This window comes from Rhynchophorus ferrugineus, unplaced genomic scaffold, assembly GCF_030347505.1.
Source record: "Rhynchophorus ferrugineus isolate W39M unplaced genomic scaffold, kcgeb_rfMv2 rfM5, whole genome shotgun sequence".
Lineage (NCBI taxonomy): Eukaryota > Metazoa > Arthropoda > Insecta > Coleoptera > Curculionidae > Rhynchophorus > Rhynchophorus ferrugineus.
In genome coordinates, this window is record NW_027472584.1 from 26,704,309 (window position 1) to 26,729,264 (window position 24,956).

The 24,956-nt window shown below is 32.8% G+C and overlaps 1 protein-coding gene across 1 annotated transcript in view; it reads left to right on the plus strand.

The window, feature by feature from the left end:
• The first annotated feature begins 276 nt into the window (after nucleotides 1-276).
• The window catches only part of HGTX (HGTX homeodomain transcription factor), a 34,553-nt gene continuing 9,873 nt past the window's right edge, over nucleotides 277-24,956 (plus strand). The window contains exons 1-3 of the mRNA XM_076405896.1: nucleotides 277-1,072; nucleotides 13,161-13,184; nucleotides 14,022-14,206. Coding sequence (XP_076262011.1) covers nucleotides 433-1,072; nucleotides 13,161-13,184; nucleotides 14,022-14,206 — 849 coding nt within the window. The 5' untranslated portion in view covers nucleotides 277-432. The remainder of the gene's footprint in view (nucleotides 1,073-13,160; nucleotides 13,185-14,021; nucleotides 14,207-24,956) is intronic.

A 24,956-nucleotide genomic window follows, 5' to 3' on the forward strand; every position in this document is an offset into this window, starting at 1 on the left:
GCCAATGAAAAAAGCATTAATCTCTTTTAAAAATAGAGCAGAGTGCAACCACGCAGCTTCGCGACACGCACCGAATCGCTAACTGCCATAGAGGCTACCGTAATGAGCTTAACAGTGGCACATATTTAACATGCAGTTCACTCTATAGACATCCCCCACTGCTGTTGCCGCCGATCACCTTGCTACCGCCCACCGACTCACCTCGTCGAGTGCATACTCTCCTTCGAAGTGTGTCGTTACTTCATTGTCAAACAACTGTCTCCCGTTGCGGGTCAGAGCTAAGCCTGCTCTGCTCTGCTCTCCTGCCTAAACTCGTGCCACGGTGTGATGTGCGTGTAGTGTGAGTGTCGCGCTGTCTAGGACTCATCCACGGCCCAAGGTGACGCGGCTCGATCGCGTCCTCCAGCTGCAACCACGGCGTCTCCAGCTGCAATGACGCAACACAGCGACGCGTCCAGCGACCGGTCCGAAGTGTCCGTCACGCCACCGCCACCGGTCTCCAAGATGCTTGAATTCGCCAGTCACCAGAACATAGGTCTGTTCAATTTGGAACACCGCAACATGTTGGCCGCGCCGCTAGCCGCCCTGCACTCCATGGCGGAAATGAAACAACACCAGAACCATATGAGCCCCTCGGATCATCTCCACGTACAAGACAAATCGGATACGGACGTGTTGCTCGAAAGAACAAGCCTGCACGTGGACCGCTCCGGTCTGAGTTCCAGGAGTCCCTTGGGGGCGACCAGCAACAGCAACAGTTCGCAAGGAGCGAATCCTCACGGTATCGACCACATATTATCCAGACCGTCTCAGATAACAACCGGTCCTCTGCACTTCACCCATAATCTCGGCTTCACACAAAACTCCTTGGGCATGGCCGCCAATAGCGCACAGAATGCTACGAATACTGGATTGAGAGGTTTTAATATTGCCGCCGCTGCCTTCTTTCATCATCACGCCGCTAACTCCGTCAATAAGCCGCCTGTAGAACTCGGAAGAACAACAGGAGGATTGTATTGGCCCGGTATACAGAGCCTCAACCCCATCGCATGGAGAGACCGTCTTAGCAGTAGTAAGTATTGTTATTATTTTTCATTATTCCGGGATAAGTATTCAAAAAAAACCCGGTTAAAATTATTACTAGCACTGTATATATGTATATAGGTAAATATCGAAAACACACGTTGACATGAGGGGGTATTTAGGGTTTCAAATCCAGCGGAATGATTATTATGAGAAAAGGGCAAATATAATAAGCAAGCCGTATAGTTGTTTGTATAATGTGGAGGTGCAAACATTTGCGATCAACAATTGGTCTGGCGTTGCGGCCATTACTATTTACGATACGGTTTACGGTTGAATAGGTAAACTTACTCAGAACGTGTAATCATCAACACGCTAGTCTCTGTCTCTTAACACTGTACGTATTATGAACAACCGTTATATCAAGGAGGACTATTTCGCACGATATACAACATGTATATCCTCATCACACACACATTCCGAATTTACATTACTATTCTAGTAACCGTTCGGTTTATTATTCATTCCAGAATACATATTATACGTTTGATTAATGGATATGTAAATTTATAAAGGCTATATTCACTGATTAATTAATATTCATATTATTTGTCTATAATTTAGTTAATCTCTGTGTATTTATCACGAAAATTAAGTAAAATCACACACACGCACACACACACACACAAAAAAGATATATCGAAATTCCCCCTTCCAACCCTCACCCCGGGGCTGTAAAATAACGAAATAACAGGAATTAATCAGTTGCCTTTGGATATTATTAGATCGGTCTAAGCAAAATCCGGATAAATATTTGTTCAAGCGATCGTGTAGCGAAACTCCCAAAGAAAATAAATCGTCCCAAAACTAATATTTTTATTTAGTTTCCTTAACATGGCTCCTTTGACAAAGAAACTATCTCTCGTAGCTTGGGAAATAAATATTTTCTGCTAACGTATAAATGATATAGCACGTTTAACGCAGAAAATCCTTCAATTTTACCGTACACTTTTTAATTGACTATTCATAATCATTAATAGTCATTATTGTTGGGTGCTATTGAATTTAAAATAAAAAAAACCTTTTAGCGTGTACCTTTCGTTTTATTTATGTGGTTGTTTCGATATATTATTTAATCTTATTATTTTTGTTCGAATATGTGGTTCTATTAAATAAAAATATAATCAAGTGTGGCCTTGAATAGTTAATTTCATCATTGGAGAGTGTTCAACGCAGTAAAATACCATCGGAATGTTTTTATATTGTCGGAGGAAAAAATGTGAAAGGAATGAAAAAGAGGAAAATCACTTTTGAAACGGCAGTGAAAGCGTTCTTTAGCCGAAAGATCGAAAAATATCATAAATTCGGGTGCGCGTGACTGCGCTGAACGACAGCTATCAGATTTGGGCAATTAATATTTGGGCTTATTTGATTTGCCCAGTTAATAACGCGGAAGCCAGATGGCGCCAAACAAATAACACATACGTCACCGGCCATTACGTTTGAGGTGCGAGGCAAGGGCCGATTTGGCTTCAGCCACTGCAATCACCTATCGCCGGGTATTGTGATATATGATGTAATAATGCTACAAACATATGTGGCTCTTTAGCCGATAACGAAATTGCTATTGATATCGACTAATCAACTCGCGTAATGAAGAAAAGCATATGTTGCCTGTATTCTAAAACTAATAATTATCATTTCATAAACAGCTTTGTTTACTTAAATGTTACATCTGACACATCTTCGCAAATAACTTTTTATATCGCCATTATTAGTTTATAACCGTAATTATTAATTTAATTATCTGTATACATAGCACAACCGCATTAATCTATTCGATACGAAGAAATAATTAATTATTTTAATCAGCGTTCATTATCGGTATTGTGTACCATCTCTTTTTTTAATTAAAAGAACAAGAAACCATCATGTTAATTGAATAAATCAAATAATTTTATAATTTAAAATCTCATTTATCTATTAACGATATTTTTTAATGTAAAACCTAAAATTAAACGTTCTGACGTTGTCATTATTTATGTCCTTATAATAATTATAAGTTAATGTATATTAACTTATAATTATTAATAAAAATAAAATAAATAAATGTTAATGGGTTCTATTTAAATTCATTATTTTAAACTAATATACTGTAAAATAAATCAACTACTCAATAATATCTATTTTAAAATCATAAATATGAACAATAAATTGATTTTGTGTAAGAGTCGGTCTTTTCTGTCAAATAAATGTGAAATCTTAATCAAATCTCTTCAAATAATAATATTCAAATACAAATGTTGATTATCATTTTATTGGATTTAGTGGTTTTTTCTAGAGAATTTTATTAATTTTATTTTAATTTCAACATTTTTAAGTCTGTTAATCTAAATATATGTTTAAAAATTATTGACGTGACCATTTGACGTTAGGTATTGTTTATATTAATTATTGTTGATGTTGACGTTTATTTATTAAATAGTATGACTCTAAATTAGAACTAATCATTGATTTAATTTTATATTAAGACGATGAAAAGGCATCAACCAATAAAATACTGTGATTATATGTAAAAGGGTGCAGAAAGAGCGTGGTGTAATCCTTTTTTACGGTGGTGAGCTGCGTGAAAAACCTAGTAAATTTAGCAGGCAGAGGAATCTTCCATTGGCAACGGCTGCAAACGGCAGTAAACGCCGTCAGAATGGCAGTCGAGTGGTATGACAGACCGTTAAATGAACAACTAATTCAGTAACAGGGTCTTCAATTAGCAAAGTTGGCTGCTATAATAACTGAGAGGCAGACGGATATATATTATACCGCGTTTGCCATTATATAGGACGTACAGCCGACATAACTGTTTATTGCTAACATAAGACACAATGTTGTCTTAATTAAAATTATACAACCCTTACTTCTTCATAAATTTAGCTTCCGTTACGCTCTATCCCCATATAGTCCTAACTTTTATTATCTATTAAATTAATTATTACAGTTAATAGAACCAGTTAACTATTAGTATAATCAAACAATCATAATGGTAAGAATAACAAGAAAAGAAATCATACATTATTGAGAGAAAAACTTACCGAAGGAAAGAGTGAACCGATCATTTAATGAGGCAGTAAAATTACAAGCGTCCTGATGAAAATATTCAAACAAATCACGCTGTATATATGTTTAGGCGCTATTAAATTTCTTTCTTTCCACAAAGTCGTTGTTAGAGAACAGATCTGAATAGCAAAACACTGTTTTTATAGCACCTAACGTGCATATGAAAAATATATTGGTGCCATCATTTTTATTTATGGTATTATTTGGGTTTATATTGCCAATATTCCTATTGAAAATACCGTAGAAAGGAGGCAGGCTCTACATTGCAGCCGACGCTATAAGATTCCATAGTGAAGATGCCAGATGTCTATATAATAATCTATATATGCTGACAACGTGGAATGTAGCGTGAGATGGGTCCCTTAAGAGAAATAGGACTTGAACAAATTCAATAATGCATCTATATAGTCGCCCCCTCCTCTACCGTCTTACCTTTATCCATAGTCGGCGATCATTCGTGATTTTTGCTTCGGTCTTTAATCGTGTAACACTTCGGCCTTTATATTAAGGACATTTTAATGGTGCATAACCCATATGGACATAATAGGAAAGTGTTTATCATTTTTACTGGCGTCATATGCTAAATACAAACATATTATGATGAATAAAGTTTGCAATAAAATATATCGGCTTTATAGTTGATAGTAAATCAATTTAAAGCTTCAAAGCTTTATTATTACTCAACTTTATAATCTTTCGGAGAAAGAAATAACGTTATTCTACGTCAATACCTTTATGATATACGAGTTATGTTTGCTCAAAGGCCAAATATAATCGTTGAAAATTAATTATTCTAAGCAAATATACTGAGAGATTTTTATGCCACCTTAAGTTTTGTGTTGAAAAAGAGATGGTATGATCGTTTTCCATTTATTTTTCGTTTCATTTCTGAACTGATTATTGGATCTCTTATTAGAGGCTGTTTTGGGTTTCAGAACATTTGGTGCACAATGAATGACGTATTTACTTTGTAAGAATAATATAATCTATTCAAAATAACAGTGAACTTACGTCATCGCGATGTCGAACGGGTTGCCTATTGCAATTTGTAAATTCGTTTCAATATCAGACATTTTTCCTTCTAATTTTATTCTAGTTAAAAAGAGGTACAATGCTGTATGATGTGTCCGAACACGTAACCGAATCAGTATACAAAATTCGTTTGGTTGTCAAAGGTCTGCTCTCCAAAACATTAGTGATAATAATTAAAGGTCATAAATCGGCAAATATTATTTTGCCTCTTTGCCAAATCGCTGCTTATTATTATTCTGATTGAAAATGTCGAAGCCGTTAGATAGTCCGAGACAGGGCAGATTGCGTTTCTAATAAGTTACTTCGAATAGGTTACGAGATAATATATGAAATCGTTATACTATAATTTTAAAATAAAGTATATTTGACAACATTGTTTTTGTTTAATTATTTTATTTAAATCGTCAAAGCCAAAATTATCTGAGACTCGAAGTTGATACGGCAACATTGCGACGTTTGGACGTCATAAATTTAGATGATGTGAGTTCACTGTTTTATTGAACGGACTATAGCATCAGTATATTGGGAAAAATAATTTTGCTCTTAAATTATTTCCAAAGTGGTAAAATAAGAAACTAAAATTGTTATTATCAATATTTGATGCAGCTAAATATCGTAGATTTGAATTAGAGTTTGTTTGCAGATGCAAAAAAATAGTACCCTCTCACACATACTAAAAAAAATCATGAAAATTTGTAAATTAATGTACGAATTATGGCAACATCCAATTTATTCGCCAGATTTATTTCCCTCTGATTGAATTAATACACAAAAAAGACTAGTGCAGGTTAAAAACATCCGTACGTATATTCTAATCTGTGGAAATATGAAAATACAATTCAGGGAGATAATAAGTCAATTGAAAAGTCCCCGGCCTGACACATATAGATGGCGATACTAGAACTAAATCCATATGTTTTTTAGTTAGCCTTAACCCTCAAAAGATGCGTGTATAAATTTGACAGCTGTCGGATCATTAGTTTGTGAATTATAGCATTTTGAGTGAAATGTTGTTATTGTGAAAAAAATGGATAAAAAGGAATTTCGCCTGTTGATAAAATATTGCCTTTTGAAGGGGAAAAATACAGTTGAAGCAAAAACTTTGCTTGATGCCGAGTTTCCGGACACTGCCCCAGGAAAATCAACCAGCAAGGATTAGTATGCTGAGTTTAGACGTGGTGAAATGAAGACTGAAGACGGTGAACGCACTGGACGCCCAAAAGAGGTTGTTTGACGACGAGTTGATGATCTGGAGCAATGTTTGAAGATGATCAAGCGTAATAAACTGGAGTTTTTGCGTCGATATGTGACAATGGATGAAACATGGCTCTATCATTTCATTCCGACGTCCAATCGACAGTCATTTGAGTAAACTGCACACGAAGAACTCGCTCAAATGCGTGGGAAAAGGCAACAGTCTGTTGGAAATATTATGGCGTCTGTATTTTGATATGTGCATGGAATAGTTTTCATTGACTACCTTGAAAAAGGAAGGACCATCAACAGCGAGTATTAAATAGCGTTATTGAACCGTTTGAAGGACGAAATCACCAAAAAACGGCCGCATTTGAAGAAAAAGGAAGCGCTGCTGTACCAAGATAATGCACCGTGTCACAAATCAGTGAAAACCATGGAAAAAATCCATGAATCGGGCTTCGAATTACTTCCTCATCCAGCGTATTCCCCAGATCTGGTCCCCAGCGACTATTTCCTGTTCTCAGATTTCAAAATAATGTTCGCTGGTAAAAAATGTTCGTCGAATGAAGAGGTGATCGCCGAAACTGAGGCCTATTTTGAAGCAAGGGACAAATCGTACTACAAAAATGCTATAATCAGTGTATCACCCTTGAAGGGAATTACGTTGAATAAAAAAACTAATTTTGCTAAAAAAAATGTGTTTTACTATAGTAGGCCGGGGACTTTTCAATTGATCTGTTAATATACCAAAATATAGATAGAGGCTGCGAAATATTTTGACTACGTCTATGAAAAGGTAAACGGGAAATATCAATAGATATTCATATTCTGTTATATCGAGAATAGTGAACAGTTCCTTGTAAATCATGAGGAAAATCGATGAATTCCCCATTCTGGAACTACCGTTTTGCCACTTACAGGATTTCTATCGCGCTGCCTATGACAGAGCACAGTTTCTCCCGTCCTTTCTCCACGAAAAATATTACTCGTAAGGGTTGCGGCGGCATTTTTCGTCCGAACACACGAAGAAAAACAAAGGGCCGAGCTTTCGCAAAACGTTTTAATCCAATTAATTTTTCCATACTAATTGAGTCGAATAACTGGACTTATCGGGGACGTTGCTTGTTTATCCTGTAGTGATCAAAAATCAAATAACAAAATTTGCCGGCCGATTTAATAGCGTGATTTATAGATGGGAGATTGAAAATATGAAATTGCTTGTGGGGTAGCTGGCTCGGAGGACCGGTTTTATGGTTTCAATTAAAAGATACGCCAATGGATAAATGGCCCTGCGTCATATATGATCCAATATTTCGACTTTTGATAGGGTGAGTGTTCGGTTACACCATAAAAACAATTGTTTTTAAGCGGCCGCCATTTCTCTTCCCATCAATGCTCATTAGGTATATCTTTATTATCGTTTCATTCATTTTAATGTTGTTTAAAACCATACTTTCTTGATAAAGTTCCTTTAAAGTCTATCTTCCAATACAATACATGCTTTTTAATTTCATATTTATTGATATTACGATAATATATACTTTAATCATTACTATAAATCAATTTATAGTAATGGATGGGACAGTCCTCCTACTTTTGCGATGGCCACGGGTTCGAATCCTTCTGGGGCATGGTCGTAAATTTATGTTTGTGATTGCCCATAGACAAGAGTGCAAAATCCGACAACGAAAATGATCCCAGTCACGCCAGTAACCAGGCTGGGTAAGACCGGATGTCTTCTGGGATGATTTATAAAGTTGGTCACTCGCCAGTCGGTAGGCTTAATGCTGAGGACCGTGGTTCGGAGCCCACGTTAAACTGTAGGTCCAGATAACTCCATAGTTTGTAAAAGGCGACTTTAATATATATATATATATATATATATATATATATATATATATATATATATATATATATATATATATATATATATATATATATAAATTTAATTAATTCAGAAAACTTTTTTTTACTTCTTCCCAACATTTGCATGTTTTTAATAAAAAGGCTTATTTTGACTGAAATATGCAGGTGTGTATAGTTCAACTACAAAATCAATATTATTAATATTAATTTTACTTTATATTTAGTAGTGAAAAAAACATCAGTTAATAAAATAGTGTGATTGTTTGTTGAAATATATATCTTGTATCAAATTAGATACTGTTCAAAATTAAATAGGAACATATTTGTGTTAATTCGACTTCATTTATTTCCTTCAACAATTTCTTGAAGAATTAATTAATTTCAATGTATCACTAGCTGATATCCATTCAGCTAACGAGAATTCTTATAATTTCAGATCTCGTATCTCTTGATCAAATCCAAACAACGTTTTCAGTCATCTACGCTATTATTGGTCCGGTGTGAGAAAACATGCCCATATTTTTATATATAATGCAAACCTGCTTGCTATCTTCTGATACGTTTAATGCTTGAACTATCTTATGCAATTTCACTTACTTAGTTTGTGTTTTTTTATACCAGATTTTACAGTGGCCAACATTTCCCTTTTCAACAATTCTCATTATGGCTATATTTATTTTTATTTCATTCGTTTTAGTGTAGTAAACAATGCATATTACTGTTTAATTTAATATTAATTCATATTGTCATTATCGATATTTAAATTTAATTGATATTTAAGGAACAGTAACACTAATATTTACTTTATAATCTTTCACTGATTTTTCATATTTCACTCAGCTAGCCTTTTTTGCAATGAGTGAATATTTTACATGAAAATGTAAGAACATATTCATTTTGATCTTCCAGAAAGTTCAATATAATCGGATTCAGATTTTACAATGGCCCTAGAACAGGTCGGGTAAAACTCCTGTTACCATTTTGATTGCCCGTCATCTTATGTGACGTTTAGCTTAGTTTTACTTTAACGATTCTGTTGTGTGGACGTCCAACGTTCTCCACAAGAACGAGCAGAAATAGTGACAACATATTTATTAAAAATAATCTTGCCATTATTGTCACTCAGCGGAAATTGCGTCAAAAATATCCTAATAGTACAGTGCCTCACAAAACTACAATTTACCATTTACATGCGAATTTTTGACAGTACGGTATGATAGCAGACAGGCCTAGTTCTGGAAGACAATGGATGTATCGTAACGCCGAAAATGTGGCTCTGGTGCGCGATAGTCTTGCAGAGTCTCCGGAAACATCAATTCGGAGACGTGGTTCCCAGTTACACATTTCTGCACGCAGTTTAAGGCGAATTTTGAAAATTGATTTGAAAATGTTCCCGCACCAAATTCAATTAGTTCAAAAATAGCTACCGAGAGATCCTGATCAACGGGTTGAGTACAGTAATTCGATCCTAAGGCTGTCTGGTGAAATTGAGGATTTTTCGCCTAAATTGATAATGAGCGATGAAGCCGATTTTCTTCTCAGTGTCTACGTCAATAAATAGAACAGTCGGTTTTGGGGAACATAGAATATTCAATTAATTCATGAAACATCATTGCATCCACTAGAAACAACTGTATGGTGTGGTATTCATGTTGGAAACATCATTGGTCCCTATTGTTTTTGAAAATGAACAAGGCGTTGCATTTACTGGTACTGCTGAATGGTACCAAGATATGATTCGAAATTTTCTTGTGGCTGAAATGGAAGATCAAGGACTAGAAGACATGTGGTTTCAGCAAAATGGGAATACAGCACACACAGCTCGTTCAACAATTCAATTATTGAACGACGTTTTTCCACGAAGATTTCGAATTTCGCGGAGTGGCGATTTAGCATGGCCAGCCAGATATTGCAAGATGTCTGAAAAAAGAGCCGAGAGTTGCATAGCGAATCGCGGTTACCATTTACCTGATATAATTTTTCAATCATAACGAAAAAAAATTTAAAGACCAAATCAACTTTTTATGAAAACCAATCTTCTCTATCTCAACTAAGATATATTTTTTATATTTTTCTATTATAACTTTTATATTTCACTATACACTCAGTTAGCATTTTTTTATGATACATTGACTGAAATTGATTTCAGTTTACATCAAAATTTGTTTTATAACATCTTTATTAGATAGGCTTAGTACAATCTTAATTTACAATTAATTTATTACTACTTTTCCTATGTACTTGGATTAATTCATAAGCAAGACAAGTGCGAGAAAATACATCAATATGTATTCCTCTATTATAAAATTATAATAACTTATAGCTATAGTTTACACTAAAGGTATACATTTTATATAAGTTCGTATGGTTTGGTTCGCTTCAATCTCCTAACATCCTGCGCGCTGTCCAGCAGTTGTATTGCTTCCACGTCAGTATTATTTAGTAATCTTCTTTCGTGTTTCAAGGCGAAATCTTGGATAACTTCGCAAATCCATTTGATTTCCAGGTCATCGTGCAGTTCCTCGTTGGTTACGTAGCGATAGGGATTGCTAATCAATCGAAGAACCTTGTTTTGATAGCGTTGGATGACTAGTTGATTTGAATTTTTAGTGCAACCCCATATTTGCACCCCATAGGTCCAAATTGTCTTTATAATTGTCTTATAAATAAACCTCTTTGATTTTAGATCAAGCTGAGACTATCTTCCGACTAACCAGTATAGTTGTTTTATTTTGGTTCTAATGTGTTTTGCTTTTTGTCTAACATGATGTTTACTTTACATCAAAATAATTACAAAATATTATCTAATAAAATACCGTGATTTTTTCATAAAAATTATATTTTGATCAAAATTAAAGAGACACATATTGTTTGTAATTTGACTTTATCCATCATCTTCAAGAATGTCTTCGATGCTCTTTTTTGTAGTAATAATTTGTTTTTAGTGTTTTTAAATGTTCTTCACTCGTTATTGTAATGGATCCGTATTTATTAGTTGTCATGTTAACGATATGAGAAATTGCTTTTGTTTCTTTCTTGCCAGTTATCTCAGACAACTTGATCGAATGTTTGGATGACTTGCCAGTATAATAAGAATAAGATATTTAGTGTTGTTCGAGTTAATCAGAGTGAGCCATAATAAAAAGCAATAAAATAAGTGGAAGAGCAGCATCTCCAAATTGCGGTGGCACTTAAAAGGAACATTTCATGAATGCGCAATCAAGATATTATTCGGTTAACGAGGAGCCGAACACACAACAGACATAACCGGAGCTTGTAAGAGTGTGTTAGCGTTTTGATAAGCGAGATAGGGCGATACTAAACTGGATAATCTCTTGATCCTGTTATCTACAGATATAATTATTCCAACAGGGTGTCTTGCTTAAAACAGCTTGCCCGATCGGTGGCGGTGGCGGCGGCGGCGGCGGCGGCACAGCGGGGTGGAGAGCCGTGCGGCGGGGTGAAGCCGGCGAGATCCACGTCCCCACCCCCTCCTCTCACTCTCCCTCTCCCTCGCTCTTCCCATCGTGCCTCGCCGCGTTGCTAGGATACCGCCTCCGGCAACCGCAGAAACACTTCTACAATGGTGATGCTTGTTCTACACGACACGCACAACACTTCGCCTGATACAGAAGATGGATTGAGATGATAACATGCCTTCCTTTTGCAGGGTCGGCGAATCGGAGAGTCGGCCGCGTTAAACCTTCGGCTAAATTAATTTTACTACTTTATTAATATCCATCCGTTCGTCTGCTTCTAGTCGATACGTTATGTTTCCTTTCTTTGTTCTCCCTGTTAAATATTTTATCGATTCTTTTACACCGTTTACATCATTCATACAAGATTAATCTTATTTGTTGATCATTGTTAATAATCTTATTTACACATATTTAATATAATCAATAGATAATATATTGTTCAATATTTTCGTTGTTTTCGTCATTTTTCAATTGATTATTAAATTGTTAATTAATAGAAAAATAGTATCGTTGTTACGTTGTCTATACACGAGGCTGCAAAGGCTGCATTATTCACCAACAACAGAAGAAAAACTTCTTCGAACGCCACTTTAAAAACGATTTTATGCCTTATTTCCAAATGTTTGCTCCAAAACTCGATCTTGGATCATCTTGATTAAAAAAATCGTGAAGGAAAACCCGCCACAGAGCTCGCTCAATACATATTTATGCAACATTCATCCTATTCGCCAGATTTGGGCCAAGTTTCAACGTTTCTCTGAGAGATTTTGTTGTCAAAAATGGACCTAACATTTTTTTCGATATTTTTCAAATTTTTTCAAGTAGAAAGTTATTGATTCTCTTACACGGTTTACATCATTGATACAAGATTGATCTTATTTGTTGATCATTGTAAATAATCTTGTTTACACATATTTAATATAATCAATAGATAATATATTGTTTAATATTTTCGTTGTTTTATTTTTCAATTGATTAATAAATTGCTAATTAATCGGAAAATAGTATCGTTATTTCTTTGTCTATGCACAAAAGCTGCATTATTCACCAACAATAGAACGAAAACTTGTTCTAAATCCACTTTAAAAACGATTTTGTGCCTTATGTCCAAATGTTTGCTCCAAAACTTGATCTTGGATCATCTTGATTATAAAAATCGTGTAGAAAAACCCGCCACAGAGCTCGCTTAATACCTATTTTCGCAACATTCATCCTATTCGCCAGATTTGAGCCCCATTTTGACAAGTTTAAAGGTTTCTGTTTAAGATTTCTTTAAAGGAATTTGTTTAAGAATAAAACGATTTAATAAACCAGACTTGACAATAATATAATACGGTAATAGTTATTTCAATTAGTAATTTAGACAATTAACATTAATGGAGTTTATTTAATAGTACTCCTATTTTAAAATACGATTTTATGAATATTACAGTGTGTTTTTGATTTCAGAAAATGAATTATATGCCCGTTATGGTAAGTTATTTTCTTTTCTCATATTATATTATATTAATCTATATACGATTTTTAAGATTAGCATTTTTCTAACTGATTTTTTTGAGTTACAACTGAACATTGATTAATAAAAATATTGAATAAAATAAAACGAGTTCGGTACAGAAAAGCGAACCTACATAGAAAAACAATATAAAAGGATATATTAAAGTAGAGAGAGGTAATAAAATTTCATTGTTGTATCTCTATATAAAGGTATTGTTTCTCTAGCGGCAAAAAAATCGAATCGTTAACCAATGGCAAATACGACGAAAAGAAAAACGTGAATGGAATACAAATTTAGACGAAGAAAATCAGTTACTAAGTGAAATCTCTTTATCTCACTCTCTCAACACATGTTACAGGCCTAAAGACCGCACAGAAACATGAGAAGAGTGAAAATAAATATACCGTATAAACCGAGGACAGGAATTATTGCCAGTTTTTTTTCCCTGTTCGATAAACAGTTTCTTGTTGAATAGTTTTCCTTTTTATTTTTTTTTCGATTATCAAATATATATTACGTCCATGTAATAACAATAACGTGTAGTTAAATTAAAAATGTCAACAAGCTGTTATAACACCAGGCAAAAGCCATTTGCTTGGTGACAATCTAGTTAGTGGCATGTCCAAATGTTAATTGAAATCTATGTGGGATTAGAAGACTATGAAATCGTATTTCTCCTAGGATTATCACATATTTGACATGTCGACGACTAACATTATATATATACGGTTTAACGTACACGTTCTTTTCTTTAAGATATGGTTAAAGCAATTGGTGTTTTATTTTCGGTTTTATTCTTCTTGGTTTTCCAGTGAACCAAAGTAACATGGGCGGACTTGGGCCCGACAAGGATGCGAAAAAGAAACACACGAGGCCTACATTTTCGGGACAGCAGATATTCGCGTTGGAGAAGACCTTCGAACAAACCAAATATTTAGCTGGTCCAGAACGGGCAAAATTAGCATATGCCTTGGGAATGACCGAATCTCAAGTTAAGGTAAGTCGACAGTTTCTATAAATTTTGGTATGAATTCAATGTTTAGGCTCTAAATCAATTTAGACTTCAGAAATCTTCAGCAATATTTTCAATGGAGGTTAATGGAATTTCGTTCGCTCCAATGCTGAATAAATTCCTTTTAAAACTGGATGTTTGGTTTAAAGTAAATATTTGATAATTTAATAAAGACTCAAAGACGCTCTATTTGTCAGATTAAGCTCAGCCACGATGATCTTTCCGATTCTCACTACACATCATAAAATCGTGTTGTTCTTATTAAACGACAATACTTATCGAATGCCGGCTTGGTGGCGCAGTGGTAAAGGCGATGAAACGGTCCCCCTACTGTTGCGATAGCCCCGGGTTCGAAACCTGCTGGGGCACGGTCGTAAGTGTATGTTTGTGATTGTTTAAAATTTGTGAATGTTCTAAGCAAGAATGTAAAATCCGACAAGGAAAATGATCCCAGTCACGCCAGTAGCCAGGCTGGGTAAGACCGGATGTCTTCTGGGATGATTTCTAACGTTGGTCAGTCGCCAGTCGGTAGGATTAATGCTGAGGACCGTGGTTCGGAGCCCACGTTAAACTGTATGTCCAGTCCAGATAAACCCATAGTTGGTAAAAGGAGACTTTAAAATATATATAAAAAAAACTTGTCGAACAACATATTATTTTCTATGCATTTTTGTTGGGTGAAAATTATATGAAAACAAATACAAGCTATAGGCTCTACCATAATTGCATATGAATTTTTCTTGTGTGAAAAATATATTAAATGACAAAACTTACCGAACAACCTAGTAATTTTTATGCATTTTTGTTGGGTGAAAATTATATTGAGAATAAAAAAAAACTATGGGCTGGAACATAATGACATTGCGGATGAAAACTTGTTCCCGATAATCATGGATTAGGAGAGGAGGACATCGCCGCCCCTGTTTTTTTGGAATTAATGAAAGTCGGAAAGCCCCATATAGTAGAAAATCCAGCAGGAAGAAAATCTTTTGACAAGTGTAAATGCCCCCTTTTGTTACTCTCTAAATTTGCATATTTATTGAATTGCGGCAACGGAGATTTCAGTGTAAGTCTGTGCGTTGACAAAAAATAATACTTCTAATATTGGGACCCCGTTTTGAAACTTCTTCGCCGATTCAATTTAGTCAATTTAATATATAATCCATCAATTATAAGCCCATTATGCATTCTATAAGCTAGCCGAAGTTTAAGGGCATAAAAAGCAATATTAGATTTCCTGTTGCGATGTAATATAATACCAAATTTGATAATATTTATTGCTAATATTTAAAACAACCACATGCTGAAAACGACAAGAGTCCCTAGTATTATTTAAAACAATTGAATCATTCATGTTAGCAAGAATTACACACATCATACTTCCTGTCGTTCCGAAACACGTTTAGTTTAAACAAATATTTGCTTGATTTGTTTTTTTTTAATCGATTTATAGGTTACAGAAGATATAAGTTGCATAAAAACGATATTGAAAACAAAAAAGCTATAGGGTGTAACATAATTACGAGGAGGTAATGTCAGCTTTGGTAATATTTCTCATTCTCATTCTTAATCTTAAAGCCTTGTTCTTGTTATTAAACGACAAAACTTATTGAACAACCTAATATTTTCTATGCATTTTCCTTGCGTAAAAATTATATGAAAACCAGTACATATTATAAGCTGTAACATAGTAAAGTAACGTAACGTAATAGTAAAAACGATCGATAGTTGCAAAACGGTCGAACTAGTCGATAGTAAAAAAACTAGCAACTGAAAATAGGCATTCCTACTTCAGTCAAATGCACACGTCCACTGTTTTTCTATTAAGCGATAACAGACGGAGATGTACAAATTTCTTCCCGTACTAATATTGAGATAGGAAAGGACGGAGACAACAGGTCAATTCATTTTAAGTAATTTTAAATTGGCAACTGGCAGTATGAAAATAGGAATAAATAATAATGTTCCCAAATATTTTTAACCTTAATTTAATGTTTTGAAAGTTACAATGACTTTTTTTATTATTCTGAGTGGATTCACAATACCTATAAGACAGATAGGAAATACGTATTTCTTATGCTTATATTATATATTAATACATAGTATGTAGAAAATCACTTCGTTAAGTGATCTCCTCTATAAAATACTATCTTAATTAAGTAGTCTTATTCTAAAGCTTATTCTAAAGTTTATATATGCCCAATAATCAGGTCAGATGGTGTTAAACGTTTCCATCCAACGTGTTTCGTTTCCAAAATAACAGTTCCATTTTGAGTGTTGTAAAATTATTTTTATATTTTATATATTTGACTTGATCGTAAAGAGGAATGGAGTAATGGCCACTAAATATTTATATCGTATGTTATCAATCAATCTTCATCAACTATTGAATGAATGAAAAACGTTCTAACTTTCAAAAGGCTTGAAAAAACATGGAGAGACTTAGAAAATCGAAAAAGTCAGTCAAAAAACGACCCCATAGTTGTCAAGTTAACATAAATGCAGTCAAAATTATTTTATTATTTATCAATCAAAATGTTGTTCTTTTTATCTTTTTAGATTGATAAGTAATCTTGAAAAATATAGTTTCAAAATGCTGCCATATTAATATTAATATTAATATAATATATAATAAGAATAATATATATTAGGAATAATATATAATATATTAATATAATGTATATTAATATACAAGTCTGAAAATAGTAACTTAAAGTACACGGTATAGCGACTGAAACAATCGATAGTAAAACGCAATCAATTACTAAAAAGTCGATAGTGGTTTTCAGACGATAGTTCTCAACACTAATAATTACAAACAGGTTGTATCAGTAAAACAACTGAATCATTCATGTTAGCAAAAATTGCACACACCATACTTCCTATCGTTTAAAAGCACGTTTATTTTAAACAAATATTTGCTTGATTTGTTTTTTTTAAATTGATTTACAGATCACGGAAGATTTTTATTTTGAAAAATATGTTTCTTTATTTGTATATTTCGTATAAAACGAAACAGGGTTTAAATTAAGATTACGGATCTGGATTGGGGGTTGTAACTTCGCGGTCTGAACGACTCGGCTTCATTAAAATAAACATCCCTCGGAGACTACAAGAAAAAAATAATCTGAACAAAACTCTCCCTGGCTGCATCTAAGGTGCGAAGAAGCCATCGTAAAACTTAGTTAGAGGGCCTTTTTTCAGATTGCCGTCAGTTACCTTCATTACCTTTGCCCAGCGGAAATTAAAAATTAATTTTATCTTGTTACAAGTTTAATTAAATTAAAATATGAACGACTGGCGCAGCGGGTGTCGAATTATATTTTCCAACTCTTTTTTTCCTTGCCTGGCAGCGAGACGCGAAGATACAGAAAAATTCAAATTAAAAACTTGCTCGGGACTTTAAAATGGAAAATTACACCGTATTGCATTATCTCTTTTATCGGTCTAAATAAACTTCTTTTACGATTACTGCTGGTAACTTGATTTTTTTTTTGGTTGGATAAAATTAGCAAACTAAGAAACAAAAATTAAAATTTTATTAACGTTATTGTTTAGCCTTAAGGGAAGTTTTAACTAAATTATTTTTTTTAATCGAAAAAATAAACATTTCGAAACATGATGAACAAGTAGTTCTTCCAATAAAACAGTCAATGCACGTGCAGAACGTTGCCGCATCAAAGTTGTTTTGATTTATTTAGACTCACATTTTGACATAAAGAAATACAATGACACAAAATAGTGTCATAAAATATGTTATGTTAACATTATAGTCCATCTAATGCATATATTATTGAAGGTCTTAAACAATTAATTAAAATGCCACAGGAACGTTTTTTGAGGCTTAATCTACCTAATTCACAATTATAAATCCAAATAATGTATTTTAATTTCATTAGAGAGCATATTTACTTATTTACGTTTAGTTGTTGTTTCCTTTGTTGCTGTGTTTTCTTGTCAAGTCATTTGCATTTTCTCTTAGTTTTTTCTGTTACTGCCTGTGTGCTTTCATAAAATTATATTTGATAACCGCATTCTCTCTAATGCATTTACTAGAACTGCAAAATAGTTAATTATCCCCTAATACATTTTAAACTAATACTCATGTATACTCCGAACAATCACAGACATATCTGTGCACACAAATCTTATATACTCTACAAACACGACTTTCTATAGCTATTTTTTTTTGGTTTCCGCTCAAATCACTCTGTGTTGGTAATTGTCAGCAATGGGGCATAAACCTACAGCAAAAGAGTTTCATTCAGTCACTGTCACTCTCACTATCAGAATCACTGTTCACAAGTCAATTACCAAATTGTTAATTTCTAATCTATCGAACTATTCCACGATTTGTTAACTTCTTCATTTTGTCTGACTTTCAATACATAAAAAAAAACATTTATATATATATATATATATATATATATATATATATATATTATAGCTCAACTCCAAGAATAAAGCCATTTCTGTTTCCATGTACAATAAAATCTATAATGTCTAATGTCTGTCTAAATGTCTATAATTAACTGGAGTAATATCCATTAGTAAAACAAGAAGGAAAGTTCCGCTACGAGTTTAAAACGATTTTTACGTTTTTACAAACTGAATTTGTCAGTACGACTGAATTCGACGTCATCTCTGACCTGCATTGGCTGTTTTATTGGATTTTGTGTTGAAAGAGAAAACATGATTAGAGTACCTATGAAAGCACCAATTTTTGTAAATATACCCGTCATACGTTCCATTCTTGAACATCTGCATTATGCGTAAACAGGTGTTCAAGAATCTTATTATTTAAAAGTGAAAATGAGGTGCTAACATAGTTTTGTTCACCAGACATGTTATATATTGTTATATAAATTCATATAATTCATAATTCCATATTCCATAAATCTTTATAACTTTGTTAGCAATTTACAAATAGACGTGCTATGTTAAAATAAAATAATTCACAGCCGGCTTGGTGGCGCAGTGGTAAAGGCGATGGGACGGTCCTTCTACTGTTGCGATAGTCGCGGGTTCGAATCCTGCTGGGGCATGGTCGTAAATTTATGTTTGTGGTTGTTTAAAATTTGTGAATGTTCTGGCAAGAGTGTAAAATCCGTTAAGGAAAATGATCCCAGTCACGCCAGTAACCAGGCTGGGTAAGACCGGATGTCTTCTGGGATGTTCTCTAAAGTTGGTCACTCGCCAGTCGGTAGGCTAAATGCTGAGGACCGTGGTTCGGTGCCCACGTTAAACTTTAGGCCCAGTCCAGATAAACCCATAGTTGGTAAAAGGAGACTTTAAAATATATTTAAAAAAATAAAATAAAATAATTCACAATTTAATAAACAACAATCTGTTCAATGTTCAATATATTAAAATATGAAACAGATGTGTAATAATCAGATATATTTCCTGCAAATATAATGAAATCGCGCCATTATGTTATATAACGATTACTGTCAATAAATAGATGTTAACATTAAGCTGAAAGTCACACAACAGAATCGAATTACTTACTATTTATTTTTACCAACTGAATTTATACGATTTAAAATTAATTATTGTTGATTAATGCGTGTAATAATATTTTGGGCAGATTGTTTTAATAAGGTTGATGCTGAATAATTAATTCGTTTATTAATTTGTAGCGAAAATTAATAATAATAAACGTTATGTGGACGTCATTATATTTCAAAACAGATTTTACTGTATTAATGAATATATATAGAAACAGTTTTCAGTTTTTCTCTACTTTGAATCATCGACAGAATATTTTTGTGATATACTATTGGCATTGAAACTTCCTAATGCTATATTTTTCTAAGATTGTTTGATTCTCTTTAATGTAATGTATATTTGGTCTGAGCTTGCACATGGTATTCGGTTGATTGGTCTTTATCGAGTAAATTCTATGTTTTTGGTACTAAACAAAAGGAGATGCACTTGAAATCACGTTTTAAAATATATAACAAATATTTAATATATTTATGGAAAAAGTTCCAGAATTGTTCACCTCTCCGATAAAGATAAAACTCTGAAAATATATGTATTTCGGGGCGACAACAACGAAAATCCATGTTAAATTGCCTTAGAATTGGTATTTTTAAAGATATGAGGCATAAACTGAAATCCACTCATTTTTTGAAAATACGCTTTTTATTATACAACTCAAAATCTAAAGGTTTCATCGAATTTATTAGATCACCATTCGATTCAGCTTGAAATTCTTCATAATTTCTGTAATTTTAATTAGTCTGCGATTATTTAAACGGAAATGACAGTACAAAAATTGAAAATGGCAAAAAATCGCAAATTTTCACGACTATATGTATGGAAAAAGTGCCAAAATTTTTCACCTCCCCGATAAAGATAAAACTCTCAAAATATATGTATTTCGAGGTGACAACAACGAAAATCCATGTTAAATTGCCTTAGAATTGGTATTTTTAAAGATATGAGGCATAAACTGAAATCCACTCATTTTTTGAAAATACGCTTTTTATTATACAACTCAAAATCTAAAGGTTTCATCGAATTTATTACATCACCATTCGATTCAGCTTAAAATTCTTCATAATTTCTGTAATTTTAATTAGCCTGCGATTATTTAAACGGAAATGGCAGTAAAAAATTTGAAAATGGCAAAAAATCGCAAATTTTCACGACTATATGTATGGAAAAAGTGCCAAAATTTTTCACCTCCCCGATAGAGATAAAACTCTCAAAATATATGTATTTCGGGGTGACAACAACGAAAATCCATGTTAAATTGCCTTAGAATTGGTATTTTTAAAGATATGAGGCATATACTGAAATCCACTCATTTTTTGAAAATACGCTTTTTATTATACAACTCAAAATCTAAAGGTTTCATCGAATTTATTACATCACCATTCGATTCAGCTTAAAATTCTTCATAATTTCTGTAATTTTAATTAGTCTGCGATTATTTAAACGGAAATGACAGTACAAAAATTGAAAATGGCAAAAAATCGCAAATTTTCACGACTATATGTATGGAAAAAGTGCCAAAATTTTTCACCTCCCCGATAGAGATAAAATTCTCAAAATATATGTATTTCGGGGTGACAACAACGAAAATCCATGTTAAATTGCCTTAGAATTGGTATTTTTAAAGATATGAGGCATAAACTGAAATCCACTCATTTTTTGAAAATACGCTTTTTATTATACAACTCAAAATCTAAAGGTTTCATCGAATTTATTACATCACCATTCGATTCAGCTTAAAATTCTTCATAATTTCTGTAATTTTAATTAGCCTGCGATTATTTAAACGGAAATGGCAGTAAAAAATTTGAAAATGGCAAAAAATCGCAAATTTTCACGACTATATGTATGGAAAAAGTGCCAAAATTTTTCACCTCCCCGATAGAGATAAAACTCTCAAAATATATGTATTTCGGGGTGACAACAACGAAAATCCATGTTAAATTGCCTTAGAATTGGTATTTTTAAAGATATGAGGCATATACTGAAATCCACTCATTTTTTGAAAATACGCTTTTTATTATACAACTCAAAATCTAAAGGTTTCATCGAATTTATTACATCACCATTCGATTCAGCTTAAAATTCTTCATAATTTCTGTAATTTTAATTAGCCTGCGATTATTTAAACGGAAATGGCAGTAAAAAATTTGAAAATGGCAAAAAATCGCAAATTTTCACGACTATATGTATGGAAAAAGTGCCAAAATTTTTCACCTCCCCGATAGAGATAAAATTCTCAAAATATATGTATTTCGGGGTGACAACAACGAAAATCCATGTTAAATTGCCTTAGAATTGGTATTTTTAAAGATATGAGGCATATACCACTCATTTTTTGAAAATACGCTTTTTATTATACAACTCAAAATCTAAAGGTTTCATCGAATTTATTACATTACCATTCGATTCAGCTTAAAATTCTTCATAATTTCTGTAATTTTAATTAGTCTGCGATTATTTAAACGGAAATGACAGTAAAAAAATTGAAAATGGCAAAAAATCGCAAATTTTCACGACTATATGTATGGAAAAAGTGCCAAAATTTTTCACCTCCCCGATAGAGATAAAATTCTCAAAATATATGTATTTCGGGGTGACAACAACGAAAATCCATGTTAAATTGCCTTAGAATTGGTATTTTTAAAGATATGAGGCATAAACTGAAATCCACTCATTTTTTGAAAATACGCTTTTTATTATACAACTCAAAATCTAAAGGTTTCATCGAATTTATTACATCACCATTCGATTCAGCTTAAAATTCTTCATAATTTCTGTAATTTTAATTAGCCTGCGATTATTTAAACCGAAATGGCAGTAAAAAATTTGAAAATGGCAAAAAATCGCAAATTTTCACGACTATATGTATGGAAAAAGTGCCAAAATTTTTCACCTCCCCGATAGAGATAAAACTCTCAAAATATATTTATTTCGGGGTGACAACAACGAAAATCCATGTTAAATTGCCTTAGAATTGGTATTTTTAAAGATATGAGGCATATACTGAAATCCACTCATTTTTTGAAAATACGCTTTTTATTATACAACTCAAAATCTAAAGGTTTCATCGAATTTATACATCACCATTCGATTCAGCTTAAAATTCTTCATAATTTCTGTAATTTTAATTAGTCTGCGATTATTTAAACGGAAATGACAGTACAAAAATTGAAAATGGCAAAAAATCGCAAATTTTCACGACTATATGTATGGAAAAAGTGCCAAAATTTTTCACCTCCCCGATAGAGATAAAATTCTCAAAATATATGTATTTCGGGGTGACAACAACGAAAATCCATGTTAAATTGCCTTAGAATTGGTATTTTTAAAGATATGAGGCATAAACTGAAATCCACTCATTTTTTGAAAATACGCTTTTTATTATACAACTCAAAATCTAAAGGTTTCATCGAATTTATTACATCACCATTCGATTCAGCTTAAAATTTTTCATAATTTCTGTAATTTTAATTAGCCTGCGATTATTTAAACGGAAATGGCAGTAAAAAATTTGAAAATGGCAAAAAATCGCAAATTTTCACGTATGGAAAAAGTGCCAAAATTTTTCACCTCCCCGATAGAGATAAAACTCTCAAAATATATGTATTTCGGGGTGACAATAACGAAAATTCACCTTAAATTGCCCTAGAATTGGTATTTTTAAAGATATGGGACATAAACTGAAATCCACTAATTTTTTGAAAATACGCTTTTTATTATTTAACTCAAAATCTAAAGGTTTCATCGAATTTGTTACTTCACCATTGGATTCAGCGTAAAATTCTTCATAATGCGTGTAATTTTAATTAGCCTGCGATTATTTAAACGGAAATGAGATTTAAAAAATTGAAAATGGCAAAAAATCGCTAATTTTCACGACTATATGTATGGAAAAAGTGCCAAAATTTTTCACCTCCCCGATAAAGATAAAACTCTCAAAATATATGTATTTCGAGCTGAAAATAACGAAAATCCATATTAAATTGCCCTAGAATTGGTATTTTTAAAGATATGGGACATAAACTGAAATACACTAAGTTTTTGAAAATACGCTTTTTATTATACAACTTAAGATCTAAAGGTTTCATCGAATTTATTACATCACCATTCGATTCAGCTTAAAATTCTTCATAATTTCTGTAATTTTAATTAGCCTGCGATTATTTAAACGGAAATGGCAGTAAAAAATTTGAAAATGGCAAAAAATCGCAAATTTTCACGACTATATGTATGGAAAAAGTGCCAACATTTTTCACCTCCCCGATAGAGATAAAACTCTCAAAATATATGTATTTCGGGGTGACAATAACGAAAATTCACCTTAAATTGCCCTAGAATTGGTATTTTTAAAGATATGGGACATAAACTGAAATCCACTAATTTTTTGAAAATACGCTTTTTATTATTTAACTCAAAATCTAAAGGTTTCATCGAATTTGTTACTTCACCATTGGATTCAGCGTAAAATTCTTCATAATGTGTGTAATTTTAATTAGCCTGCGATTATTTAAACGGAAATGAGATTTAAAAAATTGAAAATGGCAAAAAATCGCTAATTTTCACGACTATATGTATGGAAAAAGTGCCAAAATTTTTCACCTCCCCGATAAAGATAAAACTCTCAAAATATATGTATTTCAAGCTGAAAATAACGAAAATCCATGTTAAATTGCCCTAGAATTGGTATTTTTAAAGATATGGGACATAAACTGAAATACACTAAGTTTTTGAAAATACGCTTTTTATTATACAACTCAAAATCTAAAGGTTTCATCGAATTTATTACATCACCATTCGATTCAGCTTAAAATTCTTCATAATTTCTGTAATTTTAATTAGCCTGCGATTATTTAAACGGAAATGGCAGTAAAAAAATTGAAAATGGCAAAAAATCGCAAATTTTCACGACTATATGTATGGAAAAAGTGCCAACATTTTTCACCTCCCCGATAGAGATAAAACTCTCAAAATATATGTATTTCGGGGTGACAATAACGAAAATCCATGTTAAATTGCCTTAGAATTGGTATTTTTAAAGATATGGGACATAAACTGAAATCCACTAATTTTTTGAAAATACGCTTTTTATTATTTAACTCAAAATCTAAAGGTTTCATCGAATTTGTTACTTCACCATTGGATTCAGCGTAAAATACTTCATAATGCGTGTAATTTTAATTAGCCTGCGATTATTTAAACGGAAATGAGATTTAAAAAATTGAAAATG